Here is an 18,695-nt window from a genome sequence, read left to right as displayed (position 1 = left end):
ACCTAGTACTAACACCGCACCACATTACATGGCACCACTCCATTACTTGTAGTACAAGGACACCACTTCACAATCACCCAATATGACGGCATACCATCACACAGTGGTGACCTAGTACTAACACCACACCGCATTACATGGCACCACTCCATTACTTGTAGTACTAGGACACCACTTCACACTCACCCAATATTACTGCATACCATAACAAGGTGGTGACCTAGTACTAACACCACACCACATTACATGGCATCACTCCATTTCTTGTAGTACAAGGGCACCACTTAACACTCACCCAATATTACTGCCCACCATCACACAGTGGTGACGTAGTACTAACACCACACCACATTACATGGCACCACTCCATTTCTTGTAGTACTAGGACACCACTCTTCACACTCGCCTAATACAACTGCATACCATTACAGTGGTGACCTAGTACTAACACCACACCACATTACCACCGTACACAGTTACCTTTAATATTAATATAGTACAGTAACTTTTTACACCACGTTCACACTTCATGGCAACAAGTTAAGCAAAATATCAAAATTAGGAAACTGAATTCCGGGGTTGGAAAAAAACAAACTCACCATATGAAGTTACATTATGAATTTAAATACATTTGATGCAAAGATCATCTTTACTTGAAAGATGAGGATACACATATGCTTAAACAAAAATTGATACATAAACATATTGTTTTTTTTCAGTAAAATATTAAGCTCTGACAAACAAATGATGTTTTTTTTTTGATCAGTTGTAACAGCTCATACCTGGATATTTGGGTTCTTCTCCTTCAGTTTCCTTCCCAGGCCAGTCAGAGTTCCCCCTGTCCCTGCTCCTATCACCACCATGTCAACCTTACCTGAGAAGCAAATCAATAAAACAACCATATTACAGGGATGAACCTTGGGTAGAAAAAAAATCACAGAACTTTGCAATAATTGCGGTATAGGCTCCAGCTTGCATATGTTACAGTGTGTTAGGATAATAGCTTTTGTCCCCGAGGTAGAAAAGAAATCACGGATATTCCGCGAATTCGCGGAAAAAGCTCATGCCTGATATTAGGATAATATAAGGATAAATAGGAGTAATATTTAGAGAAAATTAATACAGTCATACATCTATCAAACAATCAATACTTTTGTTGCTTTTATCCTCTTTAACTTCATTTCTCTGTCTTTTTAACCATAATTTCTTCCCATTTCACGTAGCCATTTCTTGACACTGAAATTATTGCAACTCACTTTGAATGCAAACTTAGTTCAATACAAATTTATGAGTTTCGACCTTATTGACAGCAGCTTCTGCAAGGAAGTACTGCACTGTAGCAATGGTGCAACACGATCTTTCCACAGTGAGCTACCACTAAGGTCCATTATTTGACTGAAACAGTCTTGGAATGAGATGTTCTTGATTATTTAATGCGAACCTCTTTCTAAGTGCTACTATTGTGCTGACAGGATCACAACACATTTTCAAATGCGATCATTTCCCCGAACTTATGAGGATGGTTACTACTAGAAGGGCCACTCTTACCTCTACACAAAGAAACGCACAAAATTCTGAGCAGTTTCCACGCAGCCTCTGGATGTGGTTGCTATGGTTACATTGACTATAATACACTTGTAACAATGACCACTATCAGGGATAATGTTACCAATGTCACATTATAAAATGTTACACAATAATATAACACTGATCACCACACAAATTATGTAAATTATTTATAAAACTTCAATAATCCTGTTAAATTCTCACTGACAAAATCAAATCCATGAACCCTTAAACTTGGTAAACAAACATGTAAACACTTATTCCCTGGACGCATATTTTTTTTTTACCAGGACGAACGTGGGCATCGGCCAATCAAATCCCTGGATTTCAAACGTGACGCTTTTTCAAAAAACATGTTCTGAATCTTTTTTCCTAGTTTTGACCCCAGATTTTGAATGACAATCCTTCATTTTCATAGAAGCTGGATCCCTAACCCACTTTCTAAACCCTAACTCTGATTTCAATCGAATTTGTAAATTCCTGAAAAAACTGAAACCCTTATTCGTCCTAGGAATAAAAATTAGGCTCCCTGTACATACCATCACACTGCTTCCAGATTTCCTCTGCAGTAGTGTCATAATGGGCTACAGGGTTGCCAGGGTTACGATACTGATCCAAGATAATTGCATTTGGAATCTCTTCCTGCAGACGCTGGGCCCGACAGATATGAGACTCGGGACTATCAAACCGAGCAGAGGTGGGTGTCCTGATGATCTCTGCTCCTAGGGCTCGGAGGACGTCCACCTTCTCATTGCTCATCTTCTCAGGCATGACAATGATACAACGGTAACCTTTGACCGCAGCTGCCAAAGCAAGACCAATTCCTGTACAAGAAAGGAAGGTAATGTAAGGTATCGTCATAAGAGATACAGTAAGACAAATCAGGATTAATCCATCAAAGGAGATTAGATAATCAGGAATAGATAATCAAAGGAGATTAGATAAATTTGGATAAATTCAGCAAAGGGGATTAGACCAATCAGGATTTATTCATCAAAGGAGATTAGACAAATCAGAATTGATTCATCAAATGAGATTAGACAAATCAGGATTAAATCATCAAAGGAGATTAGACAAATCAGGATTAATCCATCAAAGGAGATGTGACAAATCAGGATTAATTCAGTAAAGGAGATTAGACAAATCAGGATAAATCCATCAAGAGATTAGATTAATCAGGATTAATCCATCAAAGGAGATGGGACAAATCAGGATTAATTCAGTGAAGGAGATTAGACAAATCAGGACTAATTCATGAAAGGAGATTAGACAAATCAGGATTAATTCAGCAAAGGAGATGAGACAAATCAGGATTAATTCAGCAAAGAAGATTAGACAAATCAGGGTTAATCCATCAGAGGAGATTAGACAAATCAAGACTAATTCCTGTGCATGGGGTTAAGAATTCTAGCATTAAACTACCGTATATGTGTGTACATGAAAGCAATTCTTCACCAACTTCCTTTCAAAGAAAAAGACAGAGGTCTGCTTTTATGGAATTGGCTAACGGAAGCTCAGATTCCTCGCTTTATCACTTTAATCAATATGCAAGATTATTATATATCCTACCTGTGTTCCCTGATGTGGGTTCTATGAGGGTGCACCCTGGTTTCAAAATACCCTTTTCCTCTGCATTTTCAACCATGCGTAGAGCTATCCTGTCTTTGATGCTCCCTCCAGCGTTGAAAAACTCACATTTAGCGACTAGAAAGAGAAGAGTACGCCTAAAGATTAATAACAGAAGTATATAACAGAATAACAGAAGTTAATAACAGAAGTATGTAATCAAGGAGAGAAGCATCTCTTTGAACCAGATACAAAGTGATGTATCTTCACAGCCTGTGTAGGCTAGGTTCCTATAACACAGGTGTACGATCAACAATAAAGGTGTTGTTCACCCAGGGCAGGGGTTTGCAATATATCCCCTGCCAGCGACATCCAGCCTCTGGGAAGTTTCAGTCAAGCCATCCCCCCACCCCCCACCCCATATAAAAAGAAAATATCAGTCCACAATTGCACTCATTGAGACAACAATGATGAGATAATGGTATGTACGCTTAACTTACAGACTTCACACTTGAGACCAGCACTCTTTCCGATCTTGTTGATTTTCACCAGCGGTGTGTCACCGATCACCTCCAGCACATTCTTCACTACAGTTGCTCTAGAATTTGTCAGGACTCTGTAGAACGAGAGAACAATCGAAATCACTGTTGGTTACCAGGGTTACGGAAAATTTTCAAACAAACAAACAAGAAGAAAGAACAAGGGGAGATGGAAACATCTGCCCCGTGCATTTAGAGAAGGATCGCAAGTTTAACCGCCTATCATCGTCGGCCCAGCCGGCAGCACACCACTGCTCATTATGCAGCCTGCATATCGCTCACGCTTGGGTGCACACGTCCACGGACCCATCCACGCACACATCCATGGACCCTCCTTGGAAGTAATGAGCATTCAGTTCCCAACAAAGAAGCCCTGCTATTGTTTGTAAACAAAAGCTGTACTTGGCTTTTCCTGGTCTGTGGTTTACATGTAACACTAGCACTCTGACCACAGTAGAAGGAGATATATTTCAAGAATGAGTTGAAATCACGATACACTGTTTTCGTATTGAATGTGTCAAAATACTTTCTGACTTCTTTTCCTGTTCAAAGGATTCTCACAAAACAAAACTTGAAACAATTTTTGGCTGCTCTTTTCAACTCTGCAGCCATTTGTAAACTTTTGCCCTTGTCAGGGCTCATTGTATTTTTTCTTCCTTTCTTGAACTTTTGTTGAACTTCCTTCAGAGGCTGATCTAGGGTATTGAAAGTCTGCCAATTGACTGTTTTCTTTAGAAGCCCTACTCAAATTCAGGAGCCAATCAAACAAGGTTGTAACAAACAGTACCGCAGACTGGCAGACCTTTGGGGAAACGATAACAAAATGTGGGGAATTTTAATCAATTGAAGTCCTTGTAAAGTGAGAGGTTATGGCATGAGCTGTTACCTTGTGTTAATCCGTCAGGATCACATTCCTCGCATTGCCTTTAACAATAAGTACAATAATCTAACTAAATTGCAAGATATTCAATATTTAATTTTTTTTATGTAATTTTTTTCTGCAGGCTTTCATATCTGAAATGAAGTAATAACTGTATGCACAAATATGTCAACCTGTGTTGAAACATATTCAAACTTTATAATCCTTCAAATGTTAATACACACATGTATGTAACGTACTAGTTAACTAGCACTTCTAACTAAAATGGCTATAATATTTGCTGTGAACTGTTCGTTGAATATTTAACTGATTTGTCACATATGTGCAGATAAGCAAATAGCCCAATGATTTACAACTTCTGCCCAGAAATTGGACGGCATTACGGTAAGTCCCCCCACTTGTGAAAATGATTGTAAAAATCAATTTGCCTATGATACAACAACAATTGGTTATCTGCAGTCCCATATTCCAGGAAGGAAAAATGTTGACTTGTTTATTTAGTTCTAAATGGTCACTGAATGGAAACTGTATATTTGGCCAGGGATTATTATTTTAGGTTTACAGTCTTGTACAGGGCCAAGGCCCTTTCACACGACTTTAACAACTTAACCCTGGTCATTGGTAACTTGTCACACCGACACACCAAAGTGTGCACAATTCAAACAATCTCTCCTGGAGCACCACGCTGCACCACAACCACGTGTCCCCCGGGGGACTTCCCATAGGGTGCAGCCACAAACCGGCGCACGCAAACTATATTTACAAGTTACCTCGCAAGTCCCCATTTATACACCTGGGTGAAGAGATGCAATGGAGATAAAGTGCCTTGCCCAAGGACACAACGCAATGTTCTGGCCAGGGCTCGAACCTGTAATCCTTAGTTCACAAGTCCACTGCCTTAACCACTTGACCACAACGCCCTCTCTGGGATCTGGAAGAAGGTCATTTATTCTTACTTTGATTTATGTTGGTGAGGGCTATTCTTGGGGTCCATACCCTGGTGCCAGGTGCATTTTGATGGTGTGTCTGGCATCTCCCACTTCCATCCATTACCGTTCACATGATGAGCAGAGTGGTTGGTCGTCATGGTGATTGTATCAGCTTCTTTAATATGATATTCCTGTGTAAATGTGATTCAGAGAATAAATGATTAAATTTCAAAGAACAAATTCAATAATTCATATAGTAGTTTGCTTGGAATAAGACCAAGGGCAAGATAGCAACATATATTTTAACATTTCTGGTAGAATGAGAGAAACACTGCTGCTGGTTGTGTTTAATTACCCTGCACAGTAACAGATGCACTTCAAGAGAAACAGTGTGGTTTTGTTTATTCTATTAACGACACAACAGCTATATATGCAACACAAATTTTGCTACATAACTGTACTACAACACACCATTACTGTACCTTTAACACAGAGACCCTTCAAACTCTTTGAACAACTGTATCACAAGCATGGTGAGGGAAGTGGGGGGGGAGCCCAGGGAGGGAGAGTGAAGAGACACATCTAGGATGGTAGAGGACAGAAATGATACCAAATTTTTGTATTCTGTTACTATCTAAGTGATGTGAAAGCACTGTAAAAAAGCATCTGTACCTTAGTACTACTGCACATGTAGGAAACTAAAGACCGATCCTACCTTCACTCCCCCCCCCCCCAACCCACCTCCCTCCCTCAATCTATCTACTCCCAAAACATTGATTCATATGTAAACTTGAAATGAGAAACCCCACTAGAGCCTGTAACCTAGATTTATAAGTTTAATCCTACTGCCACAATGGTTGGATTTATAAAAGACCAAGGTTGTCACATGACCTTGTAATTTAATACAGTCAGATCAATGAGAGTCTTCCAGCTATTGAAACAACATTGTGTGAATACTAAAATTGTAAAAAATGACAGCATTGATTTACAGAATGACAACTGGAGCCCGTGGATCTATTTGACATACAGTTAACATTACCATATTCTGTAGCTGCGATTCTGTACAAAATACAACTGTGTATATATGCAAAACAAACCTTCTAATATTAAAATAGTATTTATATGATTATATATAGTTTTATCTTCATTTTTTTTACCATTCAAGTGGATATTAAACGGTGCATACATGAACAATACTTAGCATTGAACATGAAGAGTACTGTACAGTACAGCACAGGTTTTGGGAAACGAATAATCCCAAAGCTGACCCAATGCTGTACACAGCACTACAACAGTCTTCTATCAATGTTCCATGTGTTTTGAGCCTGGGTATTGTACTGTACTTCAAGGTCATTCAGTCTTTAATTTCATATAAAAAAAATTACTATTTGCAATGTACTTGCCTGCCCCTGGTTGAATTCATTTAATTAGAAGACTTATAAAATGAATTTCAACCAGTACATGTATCTACAGTGTGTACAGTACAAACACTATACTGAGTGTATATGTACGGAGTGCCATGAGTGCCAGAAGACTATGTTTAAACAACACTAACACACTGTACATGTAAACCCAGTACAGTTTTGTACTGTACATACATCTATGTACTAGTTGAAATTAATTCTATAGTAAAGTCTTCTAATTCAACCAATTGCATGTATGTACAGTGTGTATATTAGTGTTATTATATTAGTGTTTATTAGTGCTCAAAACACATGGAACATCAAAACAGGCAAAAATGCTTTTTGTAAAAATCCCAAACTTTGAGGATTTTTCATTTCAAAATAAGGCAAAACACCCTCCTGAAATTTTTTGCACAAACACGGTGGTACTATATCTCTTCCAGAAAAAACCTATCAATTTTTTTTAATTTGACGCGTTTTGAGTTGGCCGTCAAAAACGACCTCTTTTGTACATCGGAGCAACTTCACAACTTCATAAATTAATATTGAGAACAGCTAGAACCCTGAAAATTCTTAATGTGTAAGAACTTTATACTTATAAATAAAGTATAAACCCTGACACCTCTAACATGGTTACTTTGGTAAAAAAGTGGCATCAAAACCCCTACCTCATGCTGAATCGCAGCATGATATAGCAACTTTAGAGTTGCACAACTTGCAAATATATTATAGGAAAGCATTGTAATCATTATTTTGTAATGTTTGTACTAGACATAATAACCTCTGAAAGAATCAAGTACCCTGAAGCAATGGTTTAGGAGCAATTCATCACTAAAAATAGCACAGTTTTTAGTGAAAAGTACAAAAATCAAATATTTTGACACTTTTGAGTTGACCTAACTCCACAAGACAATATTTTTGTAACCTAATTTTTTCTTTTCCTGTTCTATGGGTTAGACTCTATCGGCATCTGTAATAGAAAGGTAGTAGAATGTTTAATTGCTGAGAAATGAGACCTCAAAAGTCAAGAAAATGCCAAAATACCATGGTGGCGACAAATTGCGGAATTTCAAAGAATTTTAAATCGGCCAATAGTAAAGCAATGCAACTGAAATTTTCAGAATATGCTTATTTTATGGTGGTCCACTTAAACAATAAATTTGGGAATTTTTCAAAGATGTCGAACTACAACATACCCCAAAATTTGGTGATTTGATATGGAATGACCCATTACGCTCTCAAATCAGCTCTGTGTCGTTACAGCCATATATACCTACAAACCAAAAATGTTTGGGGGAATTGTGATCATTATTTTAATTTATCTGTCACTACCAATATATATATATCAAATTTATTTAGGGTGCTTCCAAATATGGAAATCTGAGACTTTGAAATATCCATACTATTTCCTCAAATATTCCCTCAAAAGTCAACATTAATCATGTATTCACATTTTTTGGTAGAAGAACATGGTATAGTTGGAAAAAAAGTACATAACCCAGTCCCTCAATGTGTTTATAGTATATTAGAAGCCAAAAATGGCTACAGAAATGATTTTGAAAATTTGGGGTCATGTCCCTGTTTTCACGGAATCGCCCATATACAGTACTACTGTAAGGTGTCCCAAGATTTTACAGTACTGTACGTACACTTAACAAATGCTTACTGTGTACACCATTAAATTCACACTGCTGGTAAGATGAAATATGTTATAATATTACAAACTCCAAAAGGGATGTATTACCCTGAACAGTAAAACCAAACAGGTTTGTAACTTCACTTAGCTTTACCTGATAAGTAGTAGAATAGTTGCCAAGTTTCTGCATATGGATCTATATTTTTGTGATTATAAACTGGGGCAGTATCTGATGTACTACTCTCGTAAGCCAGATAGACTCAAGGGTATGATTTCTGAGTTCTAAATCTGTTTTATAGTCATATTGAAGGGGTCTGATTTTACATATATATATATATATATATTACATGGTTGATATACAACTCATACCACGCAAGGCTCTCAGGCTACAGTATAGTTCTGTGGTGCACATACTGTAATTTAAACATTCTTGCAAACCATACCTGTACATGTATTTAATGTTTTAAATTAACCTATATCCATCAATCTTAGTCAATCTACAAAAAATTGCTTGTACCATTAAAATACAATTGGATACTGAATATCCCTCAATCTCAAAAGTTTGAATGTATCCCTCAATCTGTGACATTGTTTGAAATATCTGTAAAAGCCCTGATCTTCTTCTTTCAGCCTCTGAAGAAGATCCTGTTGGCGAGATCAAAACGTCAGGCCCTTTTACTTTTACACATTCTCTTACACAGGCTCTTTAGTGGATTTAAGCAGTTTGCTAACAGTTTTGTTTTATTTTGATTTTAGTTTGAAATACACATATATATATATACACATAATTGGTTATATCCAACACCCTTACTGCAAAATACTAGGGATGCACCGGATCCAAATTTTTGGATCCGGCCGGAACCGGATTTTGCTGGATAGTACATGAAATCCGGCCGGATAAAATCTGGCCGGAACCGGATTTTTTCATTACACAAAAGAAAATCATTACTAAGAAGTAGAAGTATGAAACAAGGAGTATTATTTTGGTTGATCTTTAGAAACAGTGGGTCAGACCATTGAGAAAATTAAATTAAACATGTTAAACCTAATTTTTCCTAATTTTTCATTTTTATTAATTTTGGAAATAGTTTACATTGTTTTAAGTTAATACCAACACCTTTTTAAGGAATAATTCAGGCCAGATTTTGAAAAAGATCCGGCCGGATTTTGAAAAATATCCGGCCGGAACCGGAACCGGATAATTGCTCACTATCCGGCCGGATAGTCCGGCCGGACTGGATATCCGGTGCATCCCTACAAAATACCCTTTAAGTATGTAACTGGATATATATCCCTCAATCTGTATACTGTAGTTTGAAATATACGTGTACATATAATTGGATATACAGTATATATCCCACATCCTAACTGCAAAATACCCTTTAATTTACATACTGTATGATAATTGGATATATTTGGATATATCACTCAATCTGAATAATACTTGATAGCTTGTAATATTAATTACAAACTTGGCTATACCCCCCTGTAATATCACATATTAATTGGATATATATCCAGGCTCAATCTGAATAATTGACATAGGTATGATGTAATATTCATTGGATACCCCCCCCCCCCTATTCTAATCTCTGATAGACCCAGAAGAATAATGTAAGTGAAACTGCCAACTTAAGTTTAACAAGTAGAGCTCTTTAAAGAGACGTAGCCTTCCTTCTGCAATTATTTGCCCGAGCAGTTTATCTATGCTGGTTTGCTGGTACCCTTGTCATGCATTAGCTTAATCCACAATATGGAACCACCCTGAGAAACAGAACCACACAGCCATGAAAACTTCATCTTGCTGGTAGACTGCTGACATATCAAACAATACGTTCCCATATAAACAGGCGTGTAGCCAGGGGGGCGAAGGGGGCAGTTGCCCCCCCCTTGAGCATATTTTGTTTTATAATTTTTTAATGTTTTTATGATATCGCTAGTATTTTCAAAAGAGAAAATGCTAAGATGCAACTTACAAGGCCTGGAAAGTGCCATTTCCATCGATCTGGGAGGCATTTTCAGTAAGCTTGCACGGTTTCGTGAAAACTTACAACCGGTTTTTCTCTAGCAAAAAACCGAATCTGGCTCAAAAACCGTTTTTTTCCCCCTCCTGAATTGCATTGAAAACATCCAAATCTCGATCGCTAAGATGCGTATTTTTGAAGCTTTACCAACAGCGTGTTCAAGTCTGTTCGTTCGCAGTAAATTATTAAAAATAAGAAGAATAAATTCAAGAAATGTTACTGCCTTCATGACTCTCATTTTATAACCCACGTTAACTAAACTGAAGTAAATATGTCGAAAAGAAATGTGTTAGTGAAATTTTTTCTTAAAGTTTTAAAATCACGTACACGTATCGTTTGTCTTGTGTTTACTGTACTTCACGAAGTTCTATATTCGTGTTCAGAAAAAAAAATTCTTTACAATATGATTGGTCCAATGAAGGTACCAAATTGCACGAGGCTCTAGCCATGTTCGCGGGTGGTATCTTGGCGGTAAAATAAATTTCTCTTCAAGGACAAGTTGAAAAATATCGCTGGCAAAAGAGGGATTAGGTCGGCAAAGATGTAAATTGTTAACGTTTAAGTTGGAAACATGTGTTCATCAAAGTAAACGAAAAACAATCTGAGAGACGCCTTGTCTGATAACTGATAAGAAGAAATGTTTAAAGGAAACTTACAAATAAAATAAAATCCATTAGCATACAAAGGAGAATTGTCCCAACAGCAACATCTGTAATTTCCAGCCATGTATGCAACATTTTTACTCCTTTAATATTCCCTGACTCAAGCCTGACGCCAGGTGTCTCTTGTGAATAATGGACTGTGATTGTTCTGTTACTTGTTGCATCTTAGTTGTTAAACTCAACCCCCCCCCCCCCCCCGTGATTGTTCTAAAGTTACTTGTTGCATCTTAGTTGTTAAACTCAGAGCCCCCCCCCGTGATTGTTCTAATGTTACTTGTTACATCTTAGTTGTTAAACTCACAGATTCCCCCCCCCCCTGCGACTGTACATGTCGTATTGTATTGTGGATTGCGCAATGTACCTTTCAAGTTTTAACGTTCATTTTTTGAACACGAACTGTGATCAATGTGTTTGAAAAGATTTTCTCCATATCCTCACTATTAAATTGAAGTTAAATAATAAGAACAACACAAAGAGGACAAACAATTTGAATGTAACAATTTATTTGGAACTGCATCTCGTCATTTGAGTGTGTACTTCTCACAACTACTAACGTTGGCCACCAAGGTCAGTTCAATACTACAAGGTTACCTAACTGATGCACGCATATATGGGCTGCATAGCATAATGTTAGGCCTAGCTATCCACCCTCAAGCACTGGTTATGGCGTGTGCGGATCGTAGCTGACAATGTCGTCTATCAGAAAAGCTTTATCTTGTTGCAATTTACTTTCATATTGCAAAAAGAACAGTAAAAAGGAGAAACAAAAGTCATCAAACTTTTTTTTTCCAGTATTTGCAATTCACATTTCGGTTTTTCCGGTTTTTCGGTTTTCTTAAAATAAAAAATAGTACCGAAATTCGGTCGGAAAAAACCGGTTTCGGTACTAAAACCGGTTTACCGTGCAAGCCTAATTTTCAGCCAAAATTTTCTTGTACGCTTCGCGCCAACCTATGGTGGCGCTACTCTTAGATAGTTTGCAATGCCGAATCTACAGTTTTGCCCCTCCCTTGGCAAATTCCTGGTTACGCTGCATATAAATGATTCAGTTAGGGGACAAGATTCTGTGTTTTTTCTTTCAGATTTATGAGACTTTTCCACAACAAAATATCCACTGGCAATGTTCAAAACCAGTTTGATAACAGCTGTGCATGTGTAATACTTACTGTAGATGATCCACAAACCACCTGGTGCCCTCACAATTTTCAGGGTACATCTCAAAATGCTGGCACTTATTTGCATGAATCACTGTAATATTTCCATGATCTCCTCAACAATAACCACATCGCAAGCTTCAAAACTGTAACTTGAGAAGGAAGGGGGGTCATAAACTGAGAGGGGGCAACAGGGGGTTGCAGCTGGGGGCACAAACCATTACCAATTGCAGCAAATACTGGACAGAATGGTTTGTTTGTGTATTGGAGACATATTGCACTATATATTCAGTGCACACAAAATCAGACCTGGTATCGGTTACGAATCAGAGCCAGATTCTCCTCACATAAATTTTATCTTTTGGAAATCTGTGTATCTACAGTAACTTATTCAACTCCCTGGTATATTGCTACACCCTCTTACAACACATCTCGCATGCATTTTGAGAAATAAAGTGTAAAATGATCACATTTGAGGATCTTTTTCGAGACCATGCGTGTGTGCCATTGTTTACATCCAATCACAACGAGGCACTGTGCACTATAAACTGAGACCACATCCCAACAATGAGGTTACAGCCGTATGAGGCTAAAACAGTGTCTTTCAACTTCCAGAATTTCATTTGAAATTTTAATCGAATTATTTCGAGACGTTGGAAACAATTTTTCCGGGGGAAGGTCATATTTTGGTGTAACAATTGGTCCAAATACTCTTTTCCAAAAGGGTCTGTGACATGACCTCTTTAAATTTCCCCCCATATTTTTCCAGTAGGGTACTTCATTAAACATGAGCATTCAAAAAAGCCAATGAGTAGGAAGCAAGTGTTGCAAAACACGTACTGAACCCTTGAAGTAGTGTAAGTAAACACAGTTAGGATAAATACTGTAATGTGTAAACAATCTCCACAGTTTAGAACTGCACACACAATATGTGGAATACAACCACAGTATAGGTACTGTATATATGCAACACACTTTATGCATAGAAACAACATTACTGTACTTGCCCACCCCACAAAGGAGTACAACCACGGTATAGGTACAGTATGCAACACACTTTATGCATATAGACAACATTGCTTGCCTACAGTACTGTACCCCACAACTGGGTACAACCACAGCAGGGGCGGCGATTTGTTTCCAATATTGGGGGGGACATTTGCTTTGGTGCAGGCGCGTAGCAACTTTCATTCCCAAAACTGTTCGCGCGCTTTGTGATATTTTGCATATAGGCCTATATATTGACAATGTAACCATAATGTTTCACAACATAAATTTTAATAAGACACCAGAGTGGTCTGTCAATATTAAGAATGTTCTTTCAAGATTGTATTTTTTTATTTGCCTTTCAACCTTTCTTATTAGTCATCCTTTAAAATACTGCATAGTTTTTAAACAATTTGGAAAAATTGAAATATAATTACAACTCCCGTGCATGAATGACTCAAAAGAATACTGCACTGTAGGTTCCGTGTGTACGAGATTTGGTGGAACACTAATCCTTACACAGGCTGTAACCTCTTTTCGATGGCCCCCTTTTGTGGGGATAAACATTAATTTGCTATGATTTGCTATGTTCTTTCTTGTATTTTTTATTTGCCTTTCAAACTTTCCTATTAGTCATCCTTTAAAATACTGAATAGTTTTAAACAATATGGAAAAATTGAAATATAATTACAACTCCCATGCATGAATGACTCAATAGAATACTGTAGGTTCGGCGTGTACGAGATTTGGTGGGACACGGATCTTTACACAGGCTGTAACCTCTTTTCGATGGCCCCCTTTTGTGGGGATAAACATTAATTTGCTATGATTTGCTATGTTTCATAGTGAAAGTAATAGTCTGCTATCCATCATTTTAATTTACAAATGACCAAGTTAGCCAACGTTCTTAAAGGAGGAGAATATCTCATAACTTACAAGAGATTTAAATGTCACCGATATTTGTCTAGAATGTGGCAATGTTTGCCAAATTTTAATCAAATTTGAGACAAGTTTGTCATGGTATATTTGCCTTGGGTTTTATTTTAGTCCCAGATGAATAGTGGCAAGACAATAATAGCATAGAAATTAAACAATGCTGATCATATTAGCATGACAAATGCCCCATGGAAGTATAAATACTGTACAAAAGAAACTTCCAATGGTCCCCTGATTCATGGAAAAATCCATACACTCCAAGACACATATGCATAGATACTGTGTACAGAGGTCACTAAACTGTTGTCTTACTATTAGTACTGTATGTACCTTACAATACACACGGAAATTTCCATTGAACAGAGTAAACAATCAATTCAGCTATTATTGTATGGATGCCTTTAATGTTCATCATATACAAACACACACAGTATGTTCAAGTACAGTATGATCAGTTGCGTTAATACTTGACTTCTAGTATATATTTGCCTGGTATTTGATATAGTTTATACTCTACCGACAGTACGCTTGCTTGAAAATTCTAATCTCTTACAGGTATTAATTTAAATATTAGGCTTGCAGTAAAGTTTCCATAAATTATTTATTTTCATGAGTACAGACACTTTACTGTACATAGTATAGCATATGATATAGGGCTGAGTAAAGTGCCTGTACACAGAGGAAAACAAACATGTTTATTGTGTGTGTTTATCTACAAATATTGTAACTGCTATTTTTATTATATTGCCAATAATACAAGGTATGGAAGGGTGTGTGGCAATCAGTAGGAAAGGATAATATTTGACATGTGCTCTAAGCAACTTATCACAGCTTTGAAGCTCAGACAAATAGACCTTATCAATGTAAACAGAATTTTACCAGTTATCAATAAGTAATGCAACATCTCTAGTCTATACTTAGCTCCAACTAGTGAGACAATCATGTCAGACATATCTGTATTAAACCAGCACTGGGGACATTCAGGAAGACATATGGGATAGACTGTATAATGTTCTCTAAGTGTACGATGGTAGCGAAATACATATGTACTGTACTGCACATACATACTGTACCAACATACATGGCATAGAACATCATGTGAAGAGGCAATATGATTCACCATTGTAGAATCACAGTGCAGTGTTCAATAACCTATAGACATTAATAATACATTGTCAAATGTAACAGTATCACTCTGTGTTGATCAACTGGTTAAAGGCATTGAAGACTCGCCCCAAACCGCGTGCGGCCATCTGAAAAAGTTAACTTTCTGTTGCTTGCAAGTGACGTTTTGTTTGTGTCGCTACAAAATGCAGACAGTAATGAAACGTGATACCTTGTTATCTTTTAGCTGGACCAGCTGCGATGTCCATCGCTGATCGCTGTATCGTTTGTATACTGTGCTGTGGGTCTTGACCACAGCTGTATGTACTGACTGTACACTAGTGTCTAATTACCAACGGTAGCAAGCTGTGTGTGTATTTTCTGGGATCAACGGTGGTGTTTAACACTTCTGTTACAACTCATTCGAAACTAGGTCAAATTACCGGCATTAGACGTTTCTTTTTGCGTGAGTCTTCACACCCTTTAAATAGCATTGATAGACTTTGTTGTATTTTCTTGATAATATCAAAACAACTGATGATCTCACTGCTTCAATAGAGATGGCATTGACTGAACTTGTGAAGTGTATTTCCTTCTTCCACCAAGTTCTACAAATTTGCCACCTGGCAACACTTTCAGCAGTTTCAATCTAGTGCCAATGTCTTCTGTCAGATTGAACCAGTGGTATCCTTATTAGCACTGTGCACTCTTAGCTCTGACATCTTGACAAGGAATACCCAAGATTTTATTACCACAAATTCAAATAGGAAAACAGTGGCGGATAAAGCTCTCAGCAAACTTGCTGGCAGACTGGTCCATACAACTCCACACTGTACGCGCCACACTGCAATATTTGTGCCCCAAAAAGTACAATCTCTAAATGTAACGTGTACGAGTTTTTGTAACTCACAACAAGATCAGGATATAATATACTTCATACCCCCCCCCCTCCACCACAGACAGATTTGTATTACAATTTGATGGTAGGTGTTTTACTGCACATTTTAACTTTATTCTTTATTAACTTCCTCTGAAATACCCTCAGATACATTGACCCGTAACCGGGGAGTCATCAAGTGGAAATAAATGGCATCCGAAAGGGGGTACCATTGGAATCATCAAGGAGGACCAACAGGTCATATCTCAAGGAAACCAGGCCAACTTACTGGGTCATCATCAGTGGTCTGGAGGAACTGACAATATGGAATGACATAGGAACCAGTTTTCGATTATAGCAAATATAATTTATCAAATAAATTACAAATTTTTTCACAGAATGCTAAAACTGCTAGAAGCAGATTGCTACACATTAGACATCAAGTACACAGTATAGAGAGGCTATAGAGCTCACTTGTTACTCGATTTATATGTCTGCAATCACAGCATACAGTATGTACTGTAATTGGACCTTCAAAACCTTCCCTATATATATACTGTATCATGTGTACAGAACAAGCTGCATAAAACCATCTGGTTGAATTCACACCCATTGGTGGAAATGTACTGTGTCCTTCCATGCACTGTGTATGGTATAATGATGAACAGTAGAGTTCTTTACAAATGTGTCCACTCTACACTGTGTATGGTGCAATGATGTAGAGTACTTCACATGTGTCCTCTCTACACTGTGTATGGCATAATGATATAGAGTACTGTACTTTACATGTGTCCTCTCTACACTCTGTGTGTTATTATGATGTAGAGTACTTTACATGTGTCCCTTATACTATACATGTGTATGTAATGATATAGAGTACTTTACATGTGTCCTCTCTACAATGTGTGTGTTATTATGATATAGAGTACTTTACATGTGTACTCTCTACACTGTGTATGGTGTAATGATGTAGAGTACTTTACATGTGTCCTCTCTACACTGTGTATGGTATAATGATGTAGAGCACTTTTCATGTGTCCTCTCTACACTGTGTGTTTTATAATGATGAAGAGTACATTGCATGTGTCCTCTCTACAATGTGTGTGTTATTATGATGTAGAGTACTTTACATTTGTCCTCTCTACACTGTGTATGGTTTAATGATATATAGTGTACATATAACAGTATATTCCTTCCTTCCCATTGAATTGTTGCTTGGAACCCACACAGGGTCAAACACACATCCACTCCAAATTCACGAATGCTTTTCTAAAATTTCTAAAAACTTATCAATACCAAGTTATAAACTTTTGAGTAGTGTGTGTTACAGTATTAATACTACAGTACCTGTACATGTTAAGTACTATTCAGCATAGTACCCTTAGGTTTTGATGAAGTCATACATGTGTAAAATACTGTGTGCCTGATTTAACTGTATCCCATCAGTCAAGTTAGTGGTATACTATTACATGGAATCAGCACTCTCTTATAACTGTCCCTGGTCATCTGATCAGGGGACATCCATTAACTAACTGACCAGGGATAAGTCACAAACAAGCCCACGAAATGTTTACATCCGTGCTGGGCTGTGTATGGTGGCTTTATTATACAGTAAAAAGCTGATATATGGCAGCTCAAAGAACAGGGATACTCCATTTATGTTAGGTCCTTTCTGTTCATTTTACTCAGTGTGTTGGTTTCTAACTTTCTATTTACAGTTAACTCTACTTGTAATTCTGTACTTCTTGGGTTTAGTTCTCTCAATAATAACTTTCAAGGAAACCACATTATTCTGTTTACAGTGTATCCCGTCATACTACCCTCATAACTTCAGAATCTACAGATATTGTACCCTCAAATTTGTCCACGAGGTAATCTAACCGCATCTCCTTTGTGACCTTCACAATATTTACAAAATGCAAAATAAAAATCAGTCCACCATATCCACTTCCATTTTGGCCGATGAATATCTACAGGATGGGTTCCCCCTTCCCACATGTCTGAAATGAAAGATACCTCAACGGTTGTATGTCTTGCAAACAGCACCCCTCTCAGTGAATACAGACATTTCACAAGTCTACTGTAGTTTGCAAGCATTTAGCCAGCCATCCATCCATCCAGGTCAATTCTGCAAAATCACAGCCTTAACTAATATGCACGGCTTTCACATTATATTACAAGCCAGGCAATGATTAAATGCTTGTCACATTTTTAAAACTTTTTTACTTGTACTACTGTATAATCATGCTATAGATCTTAAGGCTTACAGAATAAACCCAAATCTACCTAAACTGAACTCATGGTATTAACTTTCCTGTAGTTTCTTCACCGTATTTTGGAAGATTTGTCCCTGAGATAGAAAATGTGTTCAGTTTCATAAAATAATTACCGTTCCACTCTTTCAGATGTACTTTTAACATCCAGGGTAACAG

The 18,695-nt window shown here is 37.4% G+C and overlaps 1 protein-coding gene across 7 annotated transcripts in view; it reads right to left on the bottom strand.

The window, feature by feature from the left end:
* LOC139976757 (cystathionine beta-synthase-like) overlaps positions 1-18,695 on the bottom strand; it is a 43,911-nt gene that overhangs the window by 21,240 nt on the left and 3,976 nt on the right. For all 7 annotated transcript variants that reach the window (XM_071985484.1, XM_071985487.1, XM_071985488.1 and 4 more), the window contains exons 2-6: positions 5,508-5,671; positions 3,633-3,748; positions 3,136-3,270; positions 2,106-2,390; positions 783-874 (exon numbers count right to left, since the gene is read on the bottom strand). In XM_071985484.1, coding sequence (XP_071841585.1) covers positions 783-874; positions 2,106-2,390; positions 3,136-3,270; positions 3,633-3,748; positions 5,508-5,638 — 759 coding nt within the window. In that variant the 5' untranslated portion in view covers positions 5,639-5,671. The remainder of the gene's footprint in view (positions 1-782; positions 875-2,105; positions 2,391-3,135; positions 3,271-3,632; positions 3,749-5,507; positions 5,672-18,695) is intronic.

Source organism: Apostichopus japonicus, chromosome 12, assembly GCF_037975245.1.
Source record: "Apostichopus japonicus isolate 1M-3 chromosome 12, ASM3797524v1, whole genome shotgun sequence".
NCBI lineage: Eukaryota > Metazoa > Echinodermata > Holothuroidea > Aspidochirotida > Stichopodidae > Apostichopus > Apostichopus japonicus.
Note: the sequence above shows the minus strand (reverse complement) of the source record. Positions and strands in the feature narration are given on the sequence as shown.